Raw genomic sequence first — 21,708 nt, 5'->3', positions numbered from 1 at the left:
ATCTCTCAGATAAGGAGTTTAGGCAAGCAATATGGAAGATGTTCAAAGAACTCAAAGAAACCATGGATCGAGTTGAATAGAACACTAATAAGAACCAAGAAAATATGAAGAAAGAAATTACAAAACTCCAAACTGAAATAACAGGTCAAATAATAGGCCTGAAAAACTCAGTAAACGAATTGAATGACAAAATGGATAAGGTCTACACTAGGGTCACAGAAGCTGAGAATAGAATTGGTGCTGTGGAAGATGAGATAAATAACAACTGCACACAGCGGGAGATATTGAAAAAAAACTTAAAGCAAATGAACAGACAATGGAAAAGTTAGTCAAAGAATGGGAACAAATGAAAATAGAAGTTTATGATAAGTTCAACAGAAACAACTTAAGAATCATGGAGTCTGAGAAACCCAGGTAGAAAAATTTCCAGGAAGAATCAACGGTCAAGAACATAAGTAAAGAGAAACTTCCAAAGCTAAAGAATATATGCGATCAAATCCTGCATGCCCAAAGAGTAGCAACCAAAAGAGACCCCAGGAAAAATACCCCAAGACACATTCTAGTCACAATGACAAACCCCACAGATAGAGACAGAATTCTGAAAACAGCAAGATAAAAAAAAATTACATTCAAGGGAGCATCCTTGAGATTTACAGCAGACCTGTCACCAGAAACACCCAAGCCCAGAAAGCAGTGGTGGGACATAGTGACAAAACTCAATGAAATGAATGCATCAACTAGAATACTGTACCCAGTAAAACTCACTTTCCAGATTGACAGAAGAATACATGGTTTCATAGACAAAAAAAAAAAAAAAAACAGCTCAGAAATTTTACACACTCAAAACCAGTCTAAAGAGAAAAACTGAAAGACCCAATTTAAGACAAAACTGACTAAAAGACATACCAAATTTCGATATAAAGATGGCATTAAATCCCAGGACAATTCTTTCTCTATGTCAATGGACTAATTGCACCAGTTAAGAGACTCAGAGTGGCTAAATAGATCAAAAAACTAAATCCAACTTTCTGCTGCCTACAAGAAATGCACCTGAATAGTCAGAACTAACATAGACTGAAAATAAAAGGCTGGAGGAAAATTATCCAAGCAAATAACACCCATAAAAAAGCTGGAGTGGCCACACTAATATCAGATAATGCAGACTTTATACTCAGAAAGGTTGTAATGGACAAAGATGGACATTTTATATTAATCAAAGGGTATGTAGAGCAGAAGGAAATAACTCTCCTAAACATATATGCACTGAATGGGGTCCAGCAAAATATTTAATACAATTGTTGACAAATTCGAAAAATAATATCAATAACAACACAATAATTGTGGGGGACCTCAACATGACTTTGTCAACACTGGATAGGTGAATGAGACTAAAACCAAAAGAGAATATACTAGACCTGAGGAGAGAAATGGAAGAAAGAGGCTTAGTGGATATATATAGGCATTCCATCCCCAGAAACCTGGGTACATATTCTTCTCCAATGTACATGGGACATTCTCCAGGATAGACTACTTGCTGGCACATAAAACATACCTCCAAAATATCAAGAAGATAGAAATCTAGCAGGCTACCTTCCCTGACCACAAGGCTCTGAAATTATATGTGACTTCCAAAGGGACACAGAAGAAAAACTTTAATACATGGAAATTAAGCAGCCTCATACTTAATAACCAGTGGGTCCGAGATGAAATCAAAGAGGAAATAAAGAGGTTCCTGGAAAGAAATCATAATAAACACACAAACTATCAGAACATATGGGACACAGCAAAAGCAGCACTGAGAGGAAAATTTATAGCTTTGCAAGCACACATCAGGAAGGATGAAGGGGCTTACCTGAGTAGCTTAATGACGTAGCTCATAGAACTAGAAAGTGCTCAACAAAAGAATCCAAAAATAGGGAGACAAAAGGGAATAGCAAAGCTGAGAGCAGAAATCAACAAAGTGGAAACTCAAAAAACAATCCGAAAGATCAACAAAAGCAGAAGTTGGTTCTTTGAAAAAATAAACAAGATTGATAGACCACTGGCAAACCTAACAAAGAAAGAGATAGAGAAACTTGATAACTTGTATTAGGAATGAAAAAGGAGAGATCAGTACTGATATGACATATATTCAAAGGGTAATCAGAAACTACTTTGAGAAACTCTAGGGCACTAAAATGAGAACCTGGAAGAAATGGATAAATTCTTGGACTCTTATAATCTTCCACGGTTGAAGGAAGAGGATGTAGCATATCTAAACACCCCCATCACCATTGATGAAATTAAAACGGTAATCAAATGTCTGCCAAAAAACAAAAGCCCAGGCCCAGATGGATTCACTAATGAATTCTTACAAAATTTCCAAGAGGAACTACTACCAATCCTGGCAAGACTCATTCATGAAATTGAACAAACAGAAACACTTCCAAATAGCTTTTATGAAGCCAACATCACCTTGGTACCTAAACCAGACAGAGATGCTACAAAAAAAGAAAATTACAGACCAATATTGCTGATGAATGCAGATGCAAAGATCCTCAACAAAATCCTGGCAAATAGGATTCAATGCCTCATTAAGAAGACCATCCACTACGATCAAGTAGGTTTCATCACAGGAATGCAAGGATGGTTTAACATCCGTAAATCTATCAACATAATACACAACATCAATAACAAGAAAAATAAAAACCACATGATCATATCAATAGATGCAGAGAAAGCATTTGATAAGGTCCAACACCAATTCTTGATCAAAACTCTCAGCAAGATGGGAATGGAAGGAACCTTTCTCAATATAGTTAAGGCCATCTACCACAAGCCAGTGGCAAATATTATCCTCAATGGAGAAAAACTAAAAGCCTTTTCTCTAAATTCTGGAAGAAGAAAAGACTGTCCTCTCTCACCACTCCTATTCAACATTGCACTGGAAGTACTTGCTATAGCGATTAGGCAAGAAAAAGATATCAAGGGAATCCAGATAGGAAAGGAAGAAGTCAAGCTCTCACTGTATGCAGATGACATGATACTCTACTTAGAAAACCCTAAAGACTCTACCAAAAAGCTTCTAGAAACAATAGACTCATATAGCAAGGTGGCAAGCTACAAAATTAACACACAAAAATCAATGGCGTTTCTATACACCAAGAGTAATAAGGAAGAAATGGACATTAAGAAAACAACCCCATTCACAATAGTGCCACACAAACTCAAATATCTTGGAATCAACTTGACTAAAAATGTGAAGGACCTATACAAAGAAAACTATAAAACTTTGCTCCAAGAAATAAGAGAGGACACGTGGAAATGGAAATGCATACCCTGCTCGTGGATTGGCAGGATTAACATCATCAAAATGGCAATACTCCCCAAGGCATTATACAGATTTAATGCCATCCTTCTAAAGATACCCATGACATTCTTCAAAGAAGTGGATCAGGCACTTTTGAAATTCGTTTGGAACAATAAACACCCTTGAATAGCTAAAGCAATCATTGGAAAAAAGAATATGGGAGGAATTACTTTCCCCAACTTTAAACTGTACTACAAAGCAATAGTTATCAAAACAGCATGGTATTGGAATAAGGACAGGCCCTCAGATCAGTGGAATAGGCTTGAATACTCAGAAAATGTTCCCCAGACATACAATCACCTAATTTTTGATAAAGGAGCAGGAAACCCTAAATGGAGCAGGGAAAGCCTCTTCAACAAGTGGTGTTGGCACAATTGGATAGCCGCTTGCAAAAAATTGATCTTAGACTCCCAGCTAACATCATGTATGAAGGTAAAATCCAAATGGATTAAAGACCTCTATATCAGCCCCAAAAACATAAGATATATAGAAGAGCACATAGGCAAGACACTCTAGGACATTACAGGCATCTTCAAGGAGGAAACTGCACTCTCCAAGCAAGTGAAAGCAGAGATTAACAGATGGGAATATATTAAGCTGAGAAGCTTCTGCACCTCAAAGGAAATAGTGCCCAGGATACAACAGCCACCCACTGAGTGGGAGAAACTATTCACCCAATACCCATCAGATAAGGGGCTAATCTCCAAAATATACAAGGCACTGACAGAACTTTACAAGAAAAAAACATCTAATCCCATCAAAAAATGGGGAGAAGAAATGAACAGACACTTTGACAAAGAAGAAAAACAAATGGCCAAAAGACACATGAAAAAGTGCTCCACATCACTAATCATCAGGGAGATGCAAATCAAAACAACGATGAGATACCACCTAACACCACAGAGAATGACACACATCACAAAGAATGAGAATAAACAGTGTTGGTGGGGATGTGGATAGAAAGAAACTCTTATCCACTGCTAGTGGGAATGCCGTCTAGTTCAACCTTTATGGAAAGCGATATGGAGATTCCTCCAAAAACTTGAAATCAAGCTCCCATATGATCCACCTATACCACTCCTAGGAATATACCCTAGGAACACAAAAATACAATACAAAACCCCCTTCCTTACACCTATATTCATTGCAGCACTATTTACCATAGCAAGACTCTGGAAACAACCAAGATGCCCTTCAACAGACGAATGGCTAAAGAAAGTGTGGTACATATACACAATGGAATATTATGCAGCTATCAGGAGAGATGAAGTCATAAAATTTTCCTATACATGGATGTACACGGAATCTATTATGCTGAGTGAAATAAGTCAGAGAGAGAGAGAAAAACGCAGAATGGTCTCACTCATCTATGGGTTTTAAGAAAAATGAAAGACATTCTTGCAATAATAATTTTCAGACACAAAAGAGAAAAGAGCTGGAAGTTCCAGCTCACCGCAGGAAGCTCACCACAAAGAGTGATGAGTTTAGTTAGAGAAATAACTACATTTTGAACTTTCCTAATAATGAGAATGTATGAGGGAAATGGAGAGCCTGTTTAGAGTACAGGCGGGGGTCGGGTGGGGAGGAGGGAGACTTGGGACATTGGTGATGGGAATGTTGCACTGGTGATGGGTGGTGTTCTTTACATGACTGAAACCCAAACACAATCATGTATGTAATCACGGTGTTTAAATAAAAAAAACCTTAGAATTCCTCCAATTTTATCACCTCTTCTTACCCATGAAGCCCAGATGAACATGCAGTAAAAGCTACACTACAGGGCCCGGAGAGATAGCACAGCGGCGTTTGTCTTGCAAGCAGCCGATCCAGGACCAAAGGTGGTTGGTTTTAATCCTGCTGTCCCGTATGATCCCCCGTGCTTGCCAGGAGCAAGACAGCCAGGAGTAACCCCTGAGCACCGTCGTGTGTGATCCAAAAACTAAAAAAAAAGCCACACTATAAGTGTGTCAATAGGGAAACGACATAGGACAACTGCATGTATAGAGAACGAAGATGGGAACTTTGTTGACCCAGAAATTTAGAACTTACGAACCACAATGTTAAGCTTTCCAACAAAGATGTTAAATAGTAATATGGAGGATGTTCTTAGGAATCAAAGAACGGTCTGATCAAGAATAAGAGACACAAGAAAGAAATCAGAAAACTCCATAAAGAAATGTAAGGACAGACTTTGCAGCAACGTGGATGGACCTAGAACATATTATGTTAGATGAAGCAAGCCAGAAGATGAAAGATAAACCAGAATGATAGTACTATTCTGAAGTTCCTAGAATATACACCAATATACAACCAATACCCACAATTAAATAACAGGGTATAACAGGATGGAAACCTCAATCACTGTAATAATCACCATATACTAGGGAGTAGAGCCCAAAAACAAAGGGAAGAGAAACAACACAAAGCCCGACTACACATTATATCATAAAGAAACCAGCAAGAGCAGAAACAGCAGCATAGAGAGAACAGGTATGTAATCATCGTTTTACTACAAAGGCCCATAATAATTTACTAGGGAATTTTTTAAAGTAGCCAAGATTTATTGTGGTGGGTAGTATAGGGTGGTGAGCAGAGATCAGGAGCCCACACCGAGGCTCTCAGGAGTGCAGAGCACGCCATTTGTCCACAGGCCCACGATTTGGGATGTACTTGACCCCACAGCCATCTGTGATGAGGCGCTTCTCAGACACCATGTTTTCAAACTTGTCTGCATTAGACTTGGTAAAGCCCCACTTCTTGGAGATGTGGATCTTTTGGAGACCAGGAAACTTAAACTTGGCCCAACGCAGAGCCTCAATCACATGTTCCTTGTTCTGCAGTTTGGTGCGGATGGACATGATGACTTGTCCTATGTGGACTCTGGCTACAGTGCCCTGGGCTTTCCAAAGGCTCCCCGCATACCTGTTTGGAGCCTGTCAGCCCCAGCACACGACAGCATTTTGTTGATACGGATGACATGGAAGGGATGGAATTGCACTCAAATATGAAACCCGAAAAAAAGAATATGAAACCTGTCCTTGCCACAGCTTTTCACCATGTACTTGTTGGCACAGATCCTGGCAGCCTCGCAGTGGTCCTCAAACTATGGCCTGCGGGCCACATATTGTATTTGTATCTGTTTTGTTTCTTCATTGCAAAATAAGATATATGCAGTGTGCATAAGAATTTGTTCATAAGTTTTGTTTTTACTATAGTCAGACCCTCCAATGGTCTGAGGGACAGTGAACTGGCCCCCTGTTTAAAAAGTTTGAGGACCCCTGCACCAGAGCTTCCGAAGAGAGCTCTTCATACTCATCAGACACCATGTGGCCACAGAGTGGGAATTCGTCCACTTTGGCCTTCTTCTGTCCTAGGTCAAAGATGCAGATTTTAGCATCCGGAACACCATGACAGAAAGGAGACTTCAGGTATGGCTTATTCTTACAGTACTGATAACATCGGGCAGGTCCTGGATCTTATACAGGATTACAAATAAAGATTATGATGAAAAATTACTGATTTCAACGGAAACATTTCAAAACATTATGTTTGAATGCCTTAACATTACCACATTTAAAATAACCTCTCAGTTTTTCTGACAATAGGGATTCCTGGAGACAAAGGGTGAACATACTATGGTGCTACCTCAGTGCTCAGTCACACGAGGCACTATACTCAGCTTGAATCATGAATATGGCAGGATAAAAATCTTTAATATACCCTTTATCTCTATATTATGCCTTCTTTTAGGACCTGGAGCACATGACCAGCCAGATCACCGAAGTAACAACCGTGACCTACAGATCTTTACTTCAGGGCCTAAGCATTGAACACGTTCAAGCAAACTAACAGGCCCTTGCTCTTGTACCTCTGTTCTCATTACTTCGTATTTTTGTTGTTGTCATTGTGCGATTGTTTTGTTTTGTTTTACCTTCTCTCACTTCTTGTCTCCCTCTTCTTCCACCTTCTCCTCCTCACTATCATCAATTCAATCTATGTCAAATAAAAACCACATGGTTACCTCCTCTATAGGAAAGGAAAGTTGACATATAGGGTGCTGTGGACAATACTGCGAAGGGTAAACACCTATATAGATAGACCTCACTAACACAGCAGTCAGTACTCAAGACATGAAACTTATACATATCCAAAATTGATCTTTCAGTTTCCTTTCCTTACAAGTACTATACTTATCTATCTTTCTGTACTCAGTGCACCTCTTGCCCTACCCACCGCTCTACATTAATATACACTTAAGCTAACTTCTATATGTTTATATGTGGGCAGGAGCACACAGAGATAGGAATCCTCCTTAAGGGACAAACCTAAACCACAAACAACCCATACCTATACCCCATACAACCCCTCCCATACATTATTCCGCTCCCCTCCTCCAGATATCTATCGCTTCACTCCTCAATCCCACGCACTATATCCCCACCACATTGTAATTCTTCACCCTCAGGTCTTAATCCATTAGGCTTTAAGACCGACCTCCTACCCCAACAATCTAGTACCCCACTACCGAAGTGAAGAGACACCAACTCAAGCAAGAAAATACAGCCAACACCCTGACTGACTCATGCAGTGTGGCCCTCCTAATCACCTCTCCCTAACAGGGACTGTGGCTTGATACCGGAACTAGCTCCAAAGGACCCCCACTGCAAGAACTCAACCCAAGACTTCCCTGCCTGGTTCGCACACCTCACAAGGAAATCCCAAAAGACAATGGGGTAGCCTATACTTTCATAGACCTATATAAGTATAGACCTATATAACATTACCTCTTACCCTGTTTCTCCCCAAATGTAAAATAATCTCCTGTTTCACTTCCTCCTTTTTTCCCTTTCTTTCTTTCTTTCTTTCTTTCTTTCTTTCTTTCTTTCTTTCTTTCTTTCTTTCTTTCTTTCTTTCTTTCTTTCTTTCTTTCTTTCTTTCTTTCTTTCTTTCTTTCTTTCTTTCTTTCTTTCTCTTCTTTTGCTTTTTATTCTTGTCCGTTCTTTTTGTTTTATTTTGTTTTGTTTTGTTTTAGTTTTTGTTGTTTTATTTGACTTGTTTTTGCTTCTTTTGGGTAACTCCAGGCAGCCCTCAGAGGGTGTTCCTGGCTCTATGCTCGGAGATGGCCCTTGATGGGCACGGGGGACAATGTGGAATGCCGGGATTTGAGCTACCGTCCTTCTGCAGGAAGGACAGACGCCTTGTCTCCATGCTATCTCTCTTGGACCCACTTTATTTCTTTAATTACGTCTTTTATTTAATCTTTTTATTAAAATTTTTTTCTTTAGATATGTGTGAGCATATATATTTTTAGTTTTTGGTGTGTGTCTGTTTTCTTTTCTCTTCACTCCCAAAAATCCGCAAGCAATATAATGTAGCACCACTTCTTCCTGCAAAGACATATTAAACAAAGTGGAAATTTTACGTGTAAAAGCAAGCTCTTATCTACTAGGGATAAGAACTCATACTTCTTTACAACGCAGGAACATCTACCACCCTGAACCTATGTCATGTGGAACCAACTTAGACTCCAGGGAACTAGACACTAACCGTCCAGCCTTGACTCCTGGATCCCTGACATAGAAATGACAGTCCTCCACAACAGTTCCAGGAACCAAATTCCCTCCAAGGAATTCATAATGTTGCTGTGATGCCAACATGCACCAGTTCTAAATTTATAACCTGACAATGAGGAAATGGAACAACTTGATCTAAGAGCAAGTTGTCCTTCCTCATCAGCCAATGATAAGACAAAATCAGAAAACATGTCACCCTTTGACCTGAACAAAAGCCAAGATCGCTATATACAGATGACTGGTTGTTACAACCAGGACTTGACAGTATGCATCTCGGGACCAAAAACAACAACAACAACAACAACAACAACAACAGCAACGAAAAGCTCTAGCCTAGCTTTTGGTCTACGATCTGTTCAACAAACAAGATCTCCAACTCCAGAGGTCTGACTGAGGCAACCACAACTGAGCAGGTCTTCCAAAAACATAATGAAAGACTTTATCTGAGGCTCCATCCTAGGGGCAACATAATGACCAAGACCACCAATTACAGAAGATGGATTAAAACGACACTGAAGAAGCAGAACTCCTAGAACCACAAAAAAAGACTCCATCATAAGATCCATTTTTGAGCTGCACAGTCACCAAGATCTCTAGATACAGAGGTCTGATTTTACCATCCAAGATGAAAAGGAAGTCTTCCATACACCACAAAAGCACCGATGGGAGAGTAAATGATCATGCAAGGAGTCTACATTTAATCCCGTAACAGAATACTTCAGGGGTAGAGAAACCCTGTAACTCCTAGGACAAGGAAATTCCCTCTATAAATCCCCAATACTTAATGTGCCTATTCAGGGGGAAAAAGAAAAAAATCATCTTTCCCAATATTTATTGATTGATCGATTTTTTGACGTCTTTATTTTGGTGTAGATATTGAAGTTGATATCTCCAATTTTATTTTATTTTATCTTATCTTTCTCTTTCTTTTTGAACTCCGGCATGATTTGATTTCAGAATGGAGACTATTGTATGGTGCTTGTCTTTATTGCTGTAGTGCTCACTGGATATTTAATTTGATATTTCTTTTGGTATTGTTGTGGTGTTTCAATTACCTATTTCATGTCCTCTCTCAAACTGAGGTTGAAAGCCTCTAGAAGGTCTCCGCCCATTTTCAAAGTATTTAACTTCTTTTTTTCTTATTTTGAACCCCATTCTATTGCTTTTCTTTCCTTCAAACAAACCATATAACTTGATTTATCTAGCTCCAACTCTTAAATAGAAGGGGAAACAAGGGAGGGTACCAGGACCAAGTATGACCACTAATAGTAAGCTAGAAAAAGAGGAGTCCACCTACTCTAGCAGCCTGGGGGGTGATGGTGGGGTATATGGGTTGCAGAAAGGGAACTTGGATGGGGGGAGGACAAATTTGTTGATGGATATTCCCTTGATTCAATGTTAATATGTACCTAAAATACTACTGTGAAAGATATGTAAGCCATTATGATCACAATAAACTTAAAAAAAAAAGAAATGAAAGGAGTGAAAAATCAGTAGTTGAATGGAAAGCCTTTAACAATAGAAAATTTCAATTTTATTCTAAAATTATAAATTCTATTCTAAAATAGAATGATATATTTTATAATTTTAATTTTCTAAAATTCTAAATTTCAAAAATTCGAAAATTTATACTAAATTCAACATTCTCTTCTAATATTGAAATTCTATATTCTCAAATTCTGTTTTAAAATTCTATATTTCAGAAAGTGTAAACTCTATTCTCACATTCTTATTTCTATTCAAAAACAAAAAATATTAAATTCTATTCTAAAATTTTAAATTCTAAATCTCTAAAGGATTTCCTAATCTCTGGGGGGCCTGCTGAGGAAGAATCCAAGGAATCTAATCCATCAATGTTCGAACTTAATCCCATCAATATTCGCCAGCTAGTGAGGACCCAGTCCTCAAGGTTGTACTATGTCCACCTGGGTCTTCAAAACCTCTGAATCCCTCCATTTTTATAGCCTCCTCTTACCCATAAAGCCGAGCCAAGCTTGAAGTAAAACCACAATAAAAATATGTCAATAGGGAAATGACATAGGAGAACTACATGCATAGAGAAAGAAGATGGCAGCTCCATTGAACAAGAAATTTAGAACTTATAGACCACAGTGTTAAACTCTCCAACAGAAACGTTAAATAGTAATATGGAGGATGTTCATAGAAATCAAAGAAAGGTCTGATCAAGAATAAAAGACACAAGAAAGAAATCAGAAAACTCCATAAAGAAATGAAAGGACTGTAAAAATTAGTAGTTGTATTGAAAAACTGAATGGAAAGCCTTCAACAATCGAAAATTCTCAAATTTCATTCTAAAATTCTAAATTCTATTCTAAAATAGAACAATATATTCTATAATTTTAATTTTCTAAAATTCTAAATTTTATTGTAAATTTCTAAATTTCAAAAATTCGAAAATTTATACTAAATTCAACATTCTCTACTAATATTGAAATTCTATATTCTCAAATTCTGTTCTAAAATTCTATATTTTAGAAAGTGTAAACTCTATTCTCACATTCTTATTTCTATTCGAAAACAATAAATATTAAATTCTATTCTAAAAATTTTAATTCAAGATCTCTAAAGGATTTTCTCATCCCTGGGGTCACTGCTTAGGAATGCTCGAGGGAACCTAATCTATCAATATTCAAACTTAATCCCATCAATGTTCACCAGCTAGTGGAGGACCCAGTCCTCAAGGTTGTACTATGCCCGCCTGTGTCTTACAAAACTTCTTTAATTCTAATTTCCAAAATTATGAATTCTATTGTAAAAGTCTAAATTTCAAAAATTCGAAAATTCATACTAAATTCAACATTCTCTTCTAATAGTCAAAATTCTATATTTTCGAATTCTGTTCTAAAATTCTGTATCTCAGAAATTGTAAATTCTATTCTCACATTCTTTTTTTAATTCTAAAACAATAAATATTAAATTCTATTCTAAAATTCTAAAATATAAATCTCTAAAGGATTTTGTCATCTCTTGGGCCTGCTAGGAAGAATCCTGTGAACGTAATCTATCAATGTTCGAACTTAATCCTATCAATGTTCACCGGCTAGTGGAGGAACCAGTCCTCAAGTTTGTACTATGCCTGCCTATGTCTTTTAAAACCTCTGAATCCCTCCATTTTTATCGCCTTTTCTTACCCATGTAGCCCAGCAAAACAAGCAGTAAGAGCCACACTACAGGTGTGAATTGGGAAACAACATAGGACAACTGCATGCATAAAGAAAGAAGATGGCAGCTCCTTTGACCCAGAATTTCAGAACTTACGGACCACAAAGTTAAATTCTACAACACACACGTTAAATATTAATATGGAGGATGCTCATTGAAGTCAAAGGAAGATGAGATCAAGGATAAGTGACATAAAAAAGAAATCAGAAAACTCCATACAGAAATGAAAGGACTGAGAATGTCAGTAGTTGTATTGAAAAACTGAATGGAAAGCCTTCAAAATTCGAAAATTCTCAATTTTCTTCTAAAACTCTAAATTCTATTCTAAAATAGAACAATATATTTTATAATTTTAATTTTCTAAAATTCTAAATTCTAATGTAAAATTCTAAATTTCAAAAAATCAAAAATTCATACTAAATTCAACATTCTATTCTAATATTCAAAATTCTATATTCTCAAATTCTCTTCTAAAATTCCATATTTTAGAATTTATAAATTCTATTCTCACATACTTTAACCAACGAATTCTTTAACCAAATTCCTCTTTAACCAAGCCTAGGAAGTGGTGTGGGACATGGGTCACACCAGCACCCCTCTACCTCCTTACTCCAGAACTCTGGGGCTTCCCTTGGCCACATGCCTTTGCTAGCCAACGAGGTGGGTTTCTTTGAGGAGCATATTGGTTTCCCTAGGCTTTCCCCATTTTCCTCCCGTCTTCAGAGAGAGGGTCTGGGGTGGGTACTTTGACCTTCTGGCCTTCCAGCTCTGGAAGGATCTCCTTCCTTCCTGGGAGCCGGGCAGTTCTGCCAGCATGGGGTTCGGCAGCCCTCCACCATGCCAAAGGCCTCTTTAACCAGGCCTAGGAAGGGGTGCGGTATATGGGTCACTCCAGCACCCCTCTACCTCCTTCCTCTAGAAGGGCTTCCCCTGGCCACATGCCTGGGCAAGCCAGCGAGGTGGGAATAGCAGAACAATAGGTTCTGGTTTAGGAATTACCAGGGAAGTTTCCTTACTAAGCATGTCCATTGTGAACATATTGACAAATATTTGGATATCATAGTGTTTTATCTGTTTGTAATTATCTGAAAGCAGTCCAGGAGCTCCTTTTATTCCTTTATTCCCTCACTCCCATCTCCTACATTTAACCATTTTTCTGTACTAATGATTTTTGTTTTGGCCAAGGTGGATTACATATCTTTCACAGTAATTTTTTGGGTGGAGCCTGAAGCTTCAGCAGGCAACACGTCACAGCAAGGGACCACGCTGTAGACATTTTGGCCAAGCTAAGGAGAAGATGCAGCCTTGGCTGCCCCCCCCACAGCCTTCTCTCTCCTTCCTCACAGTCCCCAGGGTTATTCCTGGACACCTGCTCGGGGTCCCAGCAAGAGGGTTCCGGCAAGGTGCAATTTTAAAGAGACCCCAGGCTTCCTTGTTCCTGCAAGGGGCTGGAAGGGGACTGGTGAACTTCCAACTTCCAGCAATTAGGAAGCAAACGCCTCTTGGGAAGTCAGAAGCTTCAGCAGGCAACAAGGGGAGTACATGGCTCCATGTGCTCTTCGCTTGTCCAAATCACAGACCAAAGTGTTGTCTTGGAAACAACACCATCCCTCTTGACTATTTCTAAAACATAAAAGGAACATGTGTACCTCCTTTGTATATCTCAGATGTATTCCCTTAACATCTATAACTCTTTTTGAACATCCTCATATAGTGACAATTTTGCCCACTGGTTTTGTTATTTGATTGTTTGATTTCCCCCTTTGAGATCTGTTTTGTAAGCAATACTGGTAGAAGAGTATCTCTGTATAGATTTCTTGTTTGAACCAAGTTATGGGGAATGTTGGGCTTTATTCGCTGGCCCCAGATGCACCAACAATATCTTGTGGCATCACTTCTCTTTTGCATAGGCACATTAAAATGAGAAACATTAAAATATGGAAACAAGTTACTTTCTAATAGAGATGGGAACACAAATTTGGTAATGCAATTAGGCCTTATACCCTGAACATTGGCATAATTATTTGGCTTAGGCCTCAGAAGAATGGGTATCACCCACACACACCTGAACAATGGATACCATCTATGGAAACAACCACAATTATCTATACATTACCAGAATACAAGCCTCTACCAGGGAAGACCTACCACTGCTTTGGCATTGACTTATTCCAAAGAGTGCTCTCAACACCCAGATGACTCAGCAACTGCCTGCTTGCAGGGCAGGTCACTCCACATTTAATGGTATGCTGAAACTAGAGGATGCTCCACATCAGCCTGACATTGATGAAAGAAATGCACAGAGTTCAGAATCTTTCAATATAAGAATCTGATACCAACAATAGCTAAAGTGTGAAAAAGTATCACCAGGGTCACGGAGAATGACTCGAGTTGGACAGACTGGTATGCCTGGAACCCAGAGTCAGTCTTATGCCAATAAACTTCTGGGATGAGGCCTTTTTGTAATCAGGTAAAGGATTTTTTCCACTTCTCCCACTTTCTGGACTTACGCAAACAACAGCGATTGCCAATATCACAGCTTTACTATATTTTTTTACTCTTATACTTTAAGGGAAAAATACAATTTACTAAACTTAAAACAAGTAACTGTAGAAGAATGCCTATCTGAAATTCAGGCAGGTGATGGGAATGGGGGAGGAGTGATATTACACTGGTGAAGGGTGGGTTGTTCTGTTTGCGACTGTAACCCAACTATGACCAGGCTACTTAAATAAAAATATATTAAAAACTGAGTGAAAAGCCTTCAAAATTCAAAAATTCTCAATTTTATTCTAAAAGTCTAAATTGTATTCTAAAATAGAACAATCTATTTTATAATTCTAATTTTCTAAAATTCAAAATTCTATTGTAAAATTCTAAATTTCAAAAATTTGAAAGTTTATACTAAATTCAACATTCTATTCTAATATTCAAAATTTTATATTCTCAAATTCTGTTCTAAAATTCTATATTTCAGATTTGTAAATTCTATTCTCACATTCTTATTTCTATTCAAAAACAAGAAATATTGAATTTTAATCTAAATTTTTAATTCTAAATATCAAATGGATTTCCTCATTCCTGGGGGCACTGCTGAAAAAGACTTCAGAGAACCTAATCTATCTATGCTCAAAATTAATCCCATCAATGTTAGCCGGCTAGTGGAGGACCCATTCATCAAGGTTGTACTATATCCACCAGGGTCTTCAAAACCTCTGAATCCCTCCATTTTTATTGCCTCTTCTTACTCATGAAGCCCAGCAAATCATTCAGTAAAAGCCACACTACAAACGTGTCACTTGGGAAACGACATAGGAAAACTGTATGAATACAGAAAGAAGATGGTAGCTCCACTGACCCAGACCACGAAGTTAAACTCTCCAACAAAGACATTAAATAGTTTTATGGAGGATGTTCATAGAACTCAAAGAAATATGAGATTAAGAAAAAGAGACACAAGAAAGTAATCAGAAAACTCCTTACAGAAATGATAGGACTGAAAAAAATCAGTAGTTATATTGAAAAACTGAATGTAAAGCCTTCATAATTCGAAATTCTCAATTTTATTCTAAAACTCTAAATTCTATTCTAAAATAGAACAATCTATTCTATAATTCTAATTTTCTAAAATTCTAAATTCTTATTTTTTCTCTTTATTTAAACATCTTGATTACAAATATGATTGTGATTATGTTTCAGTCATGTAAATAACACCCCCCCTTCACCAGTGCAACAATCCCACCACCAATGTCCCAAATCTCCCTCCATCACACCTCACCCCCACCTGTACCCTAGACAGGCTTTCCAGTTCCCTCATTCATTCACATAATTATGGTTGTTCTCAGTGTAGTTATTTCTATAACTGCACTCACCACTCTTTGTGGTGAGCTTCATGAAGTGAGCTGGAAGTTCAACCCTCCTCTCATTGTCTCTAAGAATTGTTTCAAAAATGACTTATTTTTCTTAAAACTCATAAATGAGTGAGACTATTCTGCATCTCTTTCTCCCTCTGACTTATTTCACTCAGCATGGTAGACTCCATGTACATCCATGTATAGGAAAATGTCATGACTTCATCTTTCTGACGGCTGCATAATACTACATTGTATATGTAACACTGTTTCTTTAGCCATTTATCTGTTGAAGGGCATCTTGGTTGTTTCCAGAGCTGGCTATTGTGAATAGTGCTGCAATAAATACGGGTGTGAGGAAGGGGTTTTTGTATTGTATTCTTGTGTTCCTAGGGTTTATCCCTAGGAGTGGAATAGCTGGGTCAAATGGGAGCTCAATTTCCAATTTTTGGAGGAATCTCCATACTGCTGTCCATAGAGGTTGGACTAGAGGGCATTCCCACCAGCAATGGATGAGTTATTCTCTCCACATACTTGCCAGCACTGATTGTTCTCATTCTTTGTAATGTGTACCAAACTCTGTGGTTTGAGATGGTATCTCATCAGCTCCCTAATGATCAGTGATGAGGAACATTTTTTCATGTGCCTTTTGGCCATTTATATTTCTTTTTATCAAAGTGTCTGTTCATTTATTCTCCCCATTTTGTGATGGGATTAGATATTTTTGGTAGAGTACTGTCAGTGACCTGTATATTTTAGATATTAGCCCCTTATCGGATGGATAGTGGGTGAATAGTTTCTCCCACATGGTGGGTGGCGCTTGTATCCTTGGCACTTTTTTTTTGAGGTACAGAGGCTTCTCACTTTAATGTATTCCCATCTGTTTATCTCTGCTTCCACTTTTTTGGAAAGTGCAGTTTCCTCCTTGAAGATGCCTTTAGCCTCAATGTCATGGAGTGTTTTACCGACATGTTGTTCTATATACCTTATGGTATCAGGTCTGATATCAAGGTCTTTAATCCATTTGGATTTAACCTTCATGCATGATGTTAACTGGGGGGGGTCTATGATCGCTTTTTTGCAAGTGGCTAACCAGTTCTCCCAGCACCACTTGTTGAAGAGGTTTTCCCTGCTCCACTTAGAATTTCTTGCTCCTTTGTCACAGATTAGTTCATTGTATGTCTGGGGAACATTGTCTGAGAACTCAAGCCTATTCCACTGATCTGAGTGTCTGACTGTATTCCAATACCATGCTGTTTTGATAACTATTGCTTTGTAGTACAGTTTGAATTTGGGGAAAGTAATGCCTCCCATACTCCTTTTCCCTAGGAGTGCTTTAGCTATTCGAGGGTGTTTATTGTTCCAGATGAACTTCATAAGTGTTTGATCCACTTCTTTGAAGAATGTCGTGGGTATTTTTAAGGGGATCACATTAAATCTGTATAATGCTCTGGGGAGTAAAGTTGGGGAAAGTAATGCCTCCCATACTCCTTTTCCCTAGGAGTGCTTTAGATATTCGAAGGTGTTTATTGTTCCAGATGAACTTCATAAGTGTTCGATCCACTTCTTTGAAGAATGTCATGGGTAACTTCAGAGGGATTGCATTAAATCTGTACAATGCTTTGGGGAGTATTGTCATTTTAATGATGTTAATCTTGCCAATCCATGAGCAGGGTATGTGTTTCCATTTCGGTATGTCCTCTCTTATTTCTTGGAGCAGTGCTTTATAGTTTTCTATGTATAGGTCCTTCACGTCTTTGTTCAAGTTGACTCCAAGATATTTGAGTTTGTACGGCACTAATGTGAATGGGATTGCCTTCTTGACGTCCATCTCTTCCCTATCATTATTAGTGTATAAAAAAGCCATTGATTTCTGTGTGTTAATTTTGTGGCCTGCCACCTTGCTATATGAGTCTATTTTTTCTAGAAGTTTTTAGGTAGAGTCTTTAGGGTTTTCTAAGTAGACTATGATGTCATCTGCAAATAGTGAGAGCTTAACTTCTTCCTTTCCTATTTGGATTCGCTTGATATCTTTTTCTTGACTGATTGCTACAGCAAGCATATCCAGTACTATGTTGAAGAGGAGTGTGAGAGCGGAGAGCCTTGTCTTGTACCAGAATTTAGAGGAAAGACTTTTAGTTTTTCTCCATTAAGGATATTTGCCACTGGCTTCTGGTAGATGGCTTTAACTATATTCAGAAAGGTTCCTTCCATTCTCATCTTGCTGAGAGCTTTGATCAAGAATGGATGTTGAACCTTATCAAATGCTTTCTCTGTGTATATTGATATGATCGTGTGATTTTGATTTTTCTTGTTGTTGATGTTATGTATGGTGTTGACAAATTTACAGATGTTAAACCATCCTTGCATTTCTGGGATGAAACCTACTTGGTCGTAGTATATGATATTCTTTTTTTTAATTTTTTTATTTTGAATTATGGGAACAAAAGATGCAAAGAAAGAGGACAAGGTAAAGTTACAGTGGAAGGACAATCACCCATATCATAATTCTCAGAAGTCCCCTTGCTGATATCTTAACTTTGAACTTTCAGCCAAAGAACGTTAAGATAAATAAAACAAAATCCATGTGCAATTACTTTGTCCCTCAAGTCCCCAGATTGTAGCACATTATAATATTTCTTAACAGCAAACAAGGCAATCTAAAGCCATCAAATTTACGTAACTCCTTAAACATTAGAGGCATAGTACTTTTTACATTTCCATGTACATGCATATTAGCTTAAGTTAACCTCAAATTTTAAGTGGGTGCCTTTCAAGGATTAGAGTCAAAGGAGCACAGTAAAAACGGTGTTAGAGTGGCAATTGTTGTTTGCATAGGCCCACCAAAATATGAGAGGCATGGAAAGGAATAACTTTGGCCTAAATACAAAGAGATCCTATCCCTGAAGTTTCCTGGCATAAGACCAGCTCTAGGCCTCAGGCAAGTTATCGTCTGATCCAAGACATTGTCTGTAGTGCCAACACACTTTTCACAAGTCTCTGTTGTTGGTATCATGTTTCTGTATTAAAGATTCTGTAATCTGCATATCCTACATTGAAGTCATGATGTGGAGTGTCTTCTCGTTTCACCTCACCATGAAAGGGCAGTGCAGGAAGCCCTGTCCTGTAAGCAGGTTGTTGTTGTTAAGTCTTCTCAGTGTTAAGGGAAGTCTCCTTTGAGCAGGACGATGTCTGAGCAGTGATAGTGTCTTCCATGGTAGAGGATTGCTTCCAGGTGATGTTATAGACAAACCTCACAATTAAGGGGCAATACAGCAAGCCCTGTCCAGTAAGCAGGTCATTGTTCTTGTTGTCTTCTCAGTGTTAAGGGGAGTCTCTTTTGAGTAGATCGATGTCAGAGCAGCTGTAGGGTCTTCCCTGGTAGAGGAATGCCTCCAGGTGATGTTATATACAACCTTGGATGTTTTGTAAATGTCTTCTGTAGATCAAGGGGTGAATGGAGAATGCCCATTCTTCTGAGGCCTGTACCAGGTCTTTATGTCAATGTTCAGGGTGTAAGGTCTCATTGCACTACAAGATTTGTGTGTTCCCATCTCTATTAGATAAGAACTTATTGGTATGTATAGTATTTTCCCATTTTAGTGTGTCTAAGCAAACAAGAAATAAAGCCACATGGTGCTATCAGATATATGGGGGCATAAGAACATTTCCAACAATACCCATGACTTGGTTCAATCATAAGCATTAAACTTTCACACCAAATTCCATATTGAGCAGTTCACAAAGAGAAGATAAAAAACATGGGGGGATCGTCACTGTATAAGAAAATATTCAGCACAAGTTTATAGCCGTCAAAGAAAACACCCATAAAATGTAGAAAAGATATAAGTGTCTTTTTTATCCCCTTTAAAATAGTTGGGTGGGTGTTAACTCCAGAGCACCACTTTGGTCTGTGACATAGGACTCTACAGTACTTAAGTTAGAAAGGGTAAATGAGGAGTAATGATGATAGGAGTTAAAGAATTTAAAGAGAAATATGAACTTATGTAGGGGTATGCAAAAGGGCAGAGTACAAAATGGACATTCTGCATACATAAAAACATAATTCAATGATAGTGAGTACTATTAATGTTTCTTGTGTGCGTGGGCGCAATAGCCCCCGCGCGATTTTGAAAATATAGACTGGACAGAGATTACCAGTGACTTCAAGAAGCTGGGAGGCCAGAAGTTCAGAGTCCCACCCAGACCCTCCCTAAGGAGCTGAATGGATAATGGGGGAAGGCCTAGGGTACCTTCAAGCTCCACCAAGGGACCCAACTCACCGGCTTGCCCAGGCATGTGGCCTGGGGAAGCCCTGGAGATCTGGAGCAAAGCGGTAGAGGGGTGCTGGGGTTACCCAAGTCCCACACCCCCACTAGGCCTGGTCAAGAAGGCCTCCGGCATGGCAAGGGCCTGCCAAACCTCCTCCTGCTAGACTCCCCCGTAGTGTATGATATTCTTGATGATGCATTGGATTCTATTAGCCAGGATTTTGTTGTAGATCTTTGCATCTGCATTCATCAGAGATATTGGTCAGTAATTTTCTTTTTGGGGAGCATCTCTGTCTGGTTTCGCTATCAAGGTGATGTTGGCTTCATAAGACATGTTTGGGAGTGTTCCTGTGTTTCCAATTGCTTGGAAGAGCATGGCTAGGCTCTATTTTAAAATAGAACAATCTATTCTATAATTCTAATTTTCTAAAATTCTAAATTCTATTGTAAAATTATAAATTTCAAAAATTTAAAAATTTTACTAAATTCAATATTCTCTTCTAATATTTGAAATTCTATATTTTCAAATTCTATTCTAAATTTCTATATTTTATAAAATGTAAATTCTATTCTCACATTCTTCATTTTGTTTTGTTTTGTTTTTCGGCCACAGCCGTTATTCCTGACTACGCCCTCAGAATTGCCACTGGCTTGGGGGGACCATATGTGACACCGGGGGATCGAACTGTGGTCCTTTCCGTGGCTAGCGCTTGCAAGGCAGACACCTTACCTCTAGCGCCACCTCGCCAGCCCCCTATTCTCACATTCTTAATTCTATTCTAAAACTGTAAATATGATATTCTAAATTCTAAATTCTAAATCTCTAAAGGATTTCCTCATCACTTGGGAGCACTGCTGACAAAGACTCAAGGGAAACTAATCTAACAATGTTCAAACTTAATCACATCAATTTTCACCGGCTAGTGGAGGATCCAGTCCTCATGGTTGTACTATGTCAGCCTGGGTCTTTCAAAACCACTGAATCCCTCCATATTTTCTCCTCTTGTTAGCCATGAAGCCCAGGAAAACATGCAGTAAAAGCCACACTACAAGGGTGTCAATTGGGAAACAACATTGGACAACTGCATGCATAGAGAAAGAAGATGGCAGCTCTGTTGACACAGAAATTCAGAACTTACGGATCACAAAATTAAACTCTCCAGCAAAGACATTAAATAGTAATATGGAAGATGTTCTTAGAACTCAAGGAAAGATGAGATCAAGAATAAGAGACTTAAGAAAGTAATCAGAAAACTCCACAAAGAAATGAAGAACTGAAGTTTTATTGAAAAACTGAATGGAAAGCCTTGAACATTCGACAATTCTCAGTTTTATTCTAAAACTCTAAATTCTATTTTAAGAGAACAAACTATTCTATAATTCTAAATGTCTAAAAATTCTAAGTTCTATTGTAAAATTCTAAATTTCAAAAATTTAAAATTTATACTAAATTAAACATTTCCTTCTGATATTTGAAATTC

At 38.2% G+C, this 21,708-nt stretch overlaps 1 protein-coding gene across 1 annotated transcript in view; it reads right to left on the bottom strand.

Annotated features, from left to right (window-relative positions):
- Positions 1–5,927: 5,927 nt before the first annotated feature.
- Positions 5,928–21,708, bottom strand: part of LOC125998849 (60S ribosomal protein L10-like) — a 99,633-nt gene continuing 83,852 nt past the window's right edge. Inside the window, 3 exon segments of the mRNA XM_049766905.1 lie at positions 5,928–6,245; positions 6,248–6,440; positions 6,637–6,824. Of these exon segments, the coding sequence (XP_049622862.1) occupies positions 5,968–6,245; positions 6,248–6,440; positions 6,637–6,824 (659 nt within the window). The 3' untranslated portion in view covers positions 5,928–5,967.

Source organism: Suncus etruscus, chromosome X (genome assembly GCF_024139225.1).
Source record: "Suncus etruscus isolate mSunEtr1 chromosome X, mSunEtr1.pri.cur, whole genome shotgun sequence".
Lineage (NCBI taxonomy): Eukaryota > Metazoa > Chordata > Mammalia > Eulipotyphla > Soricidae > Suncus > Suncus etruscus.
Note: the sequence above shows the minus strand (reverse complement) of the source record. Positions and strands in the feature narration are given on the sequence as shown.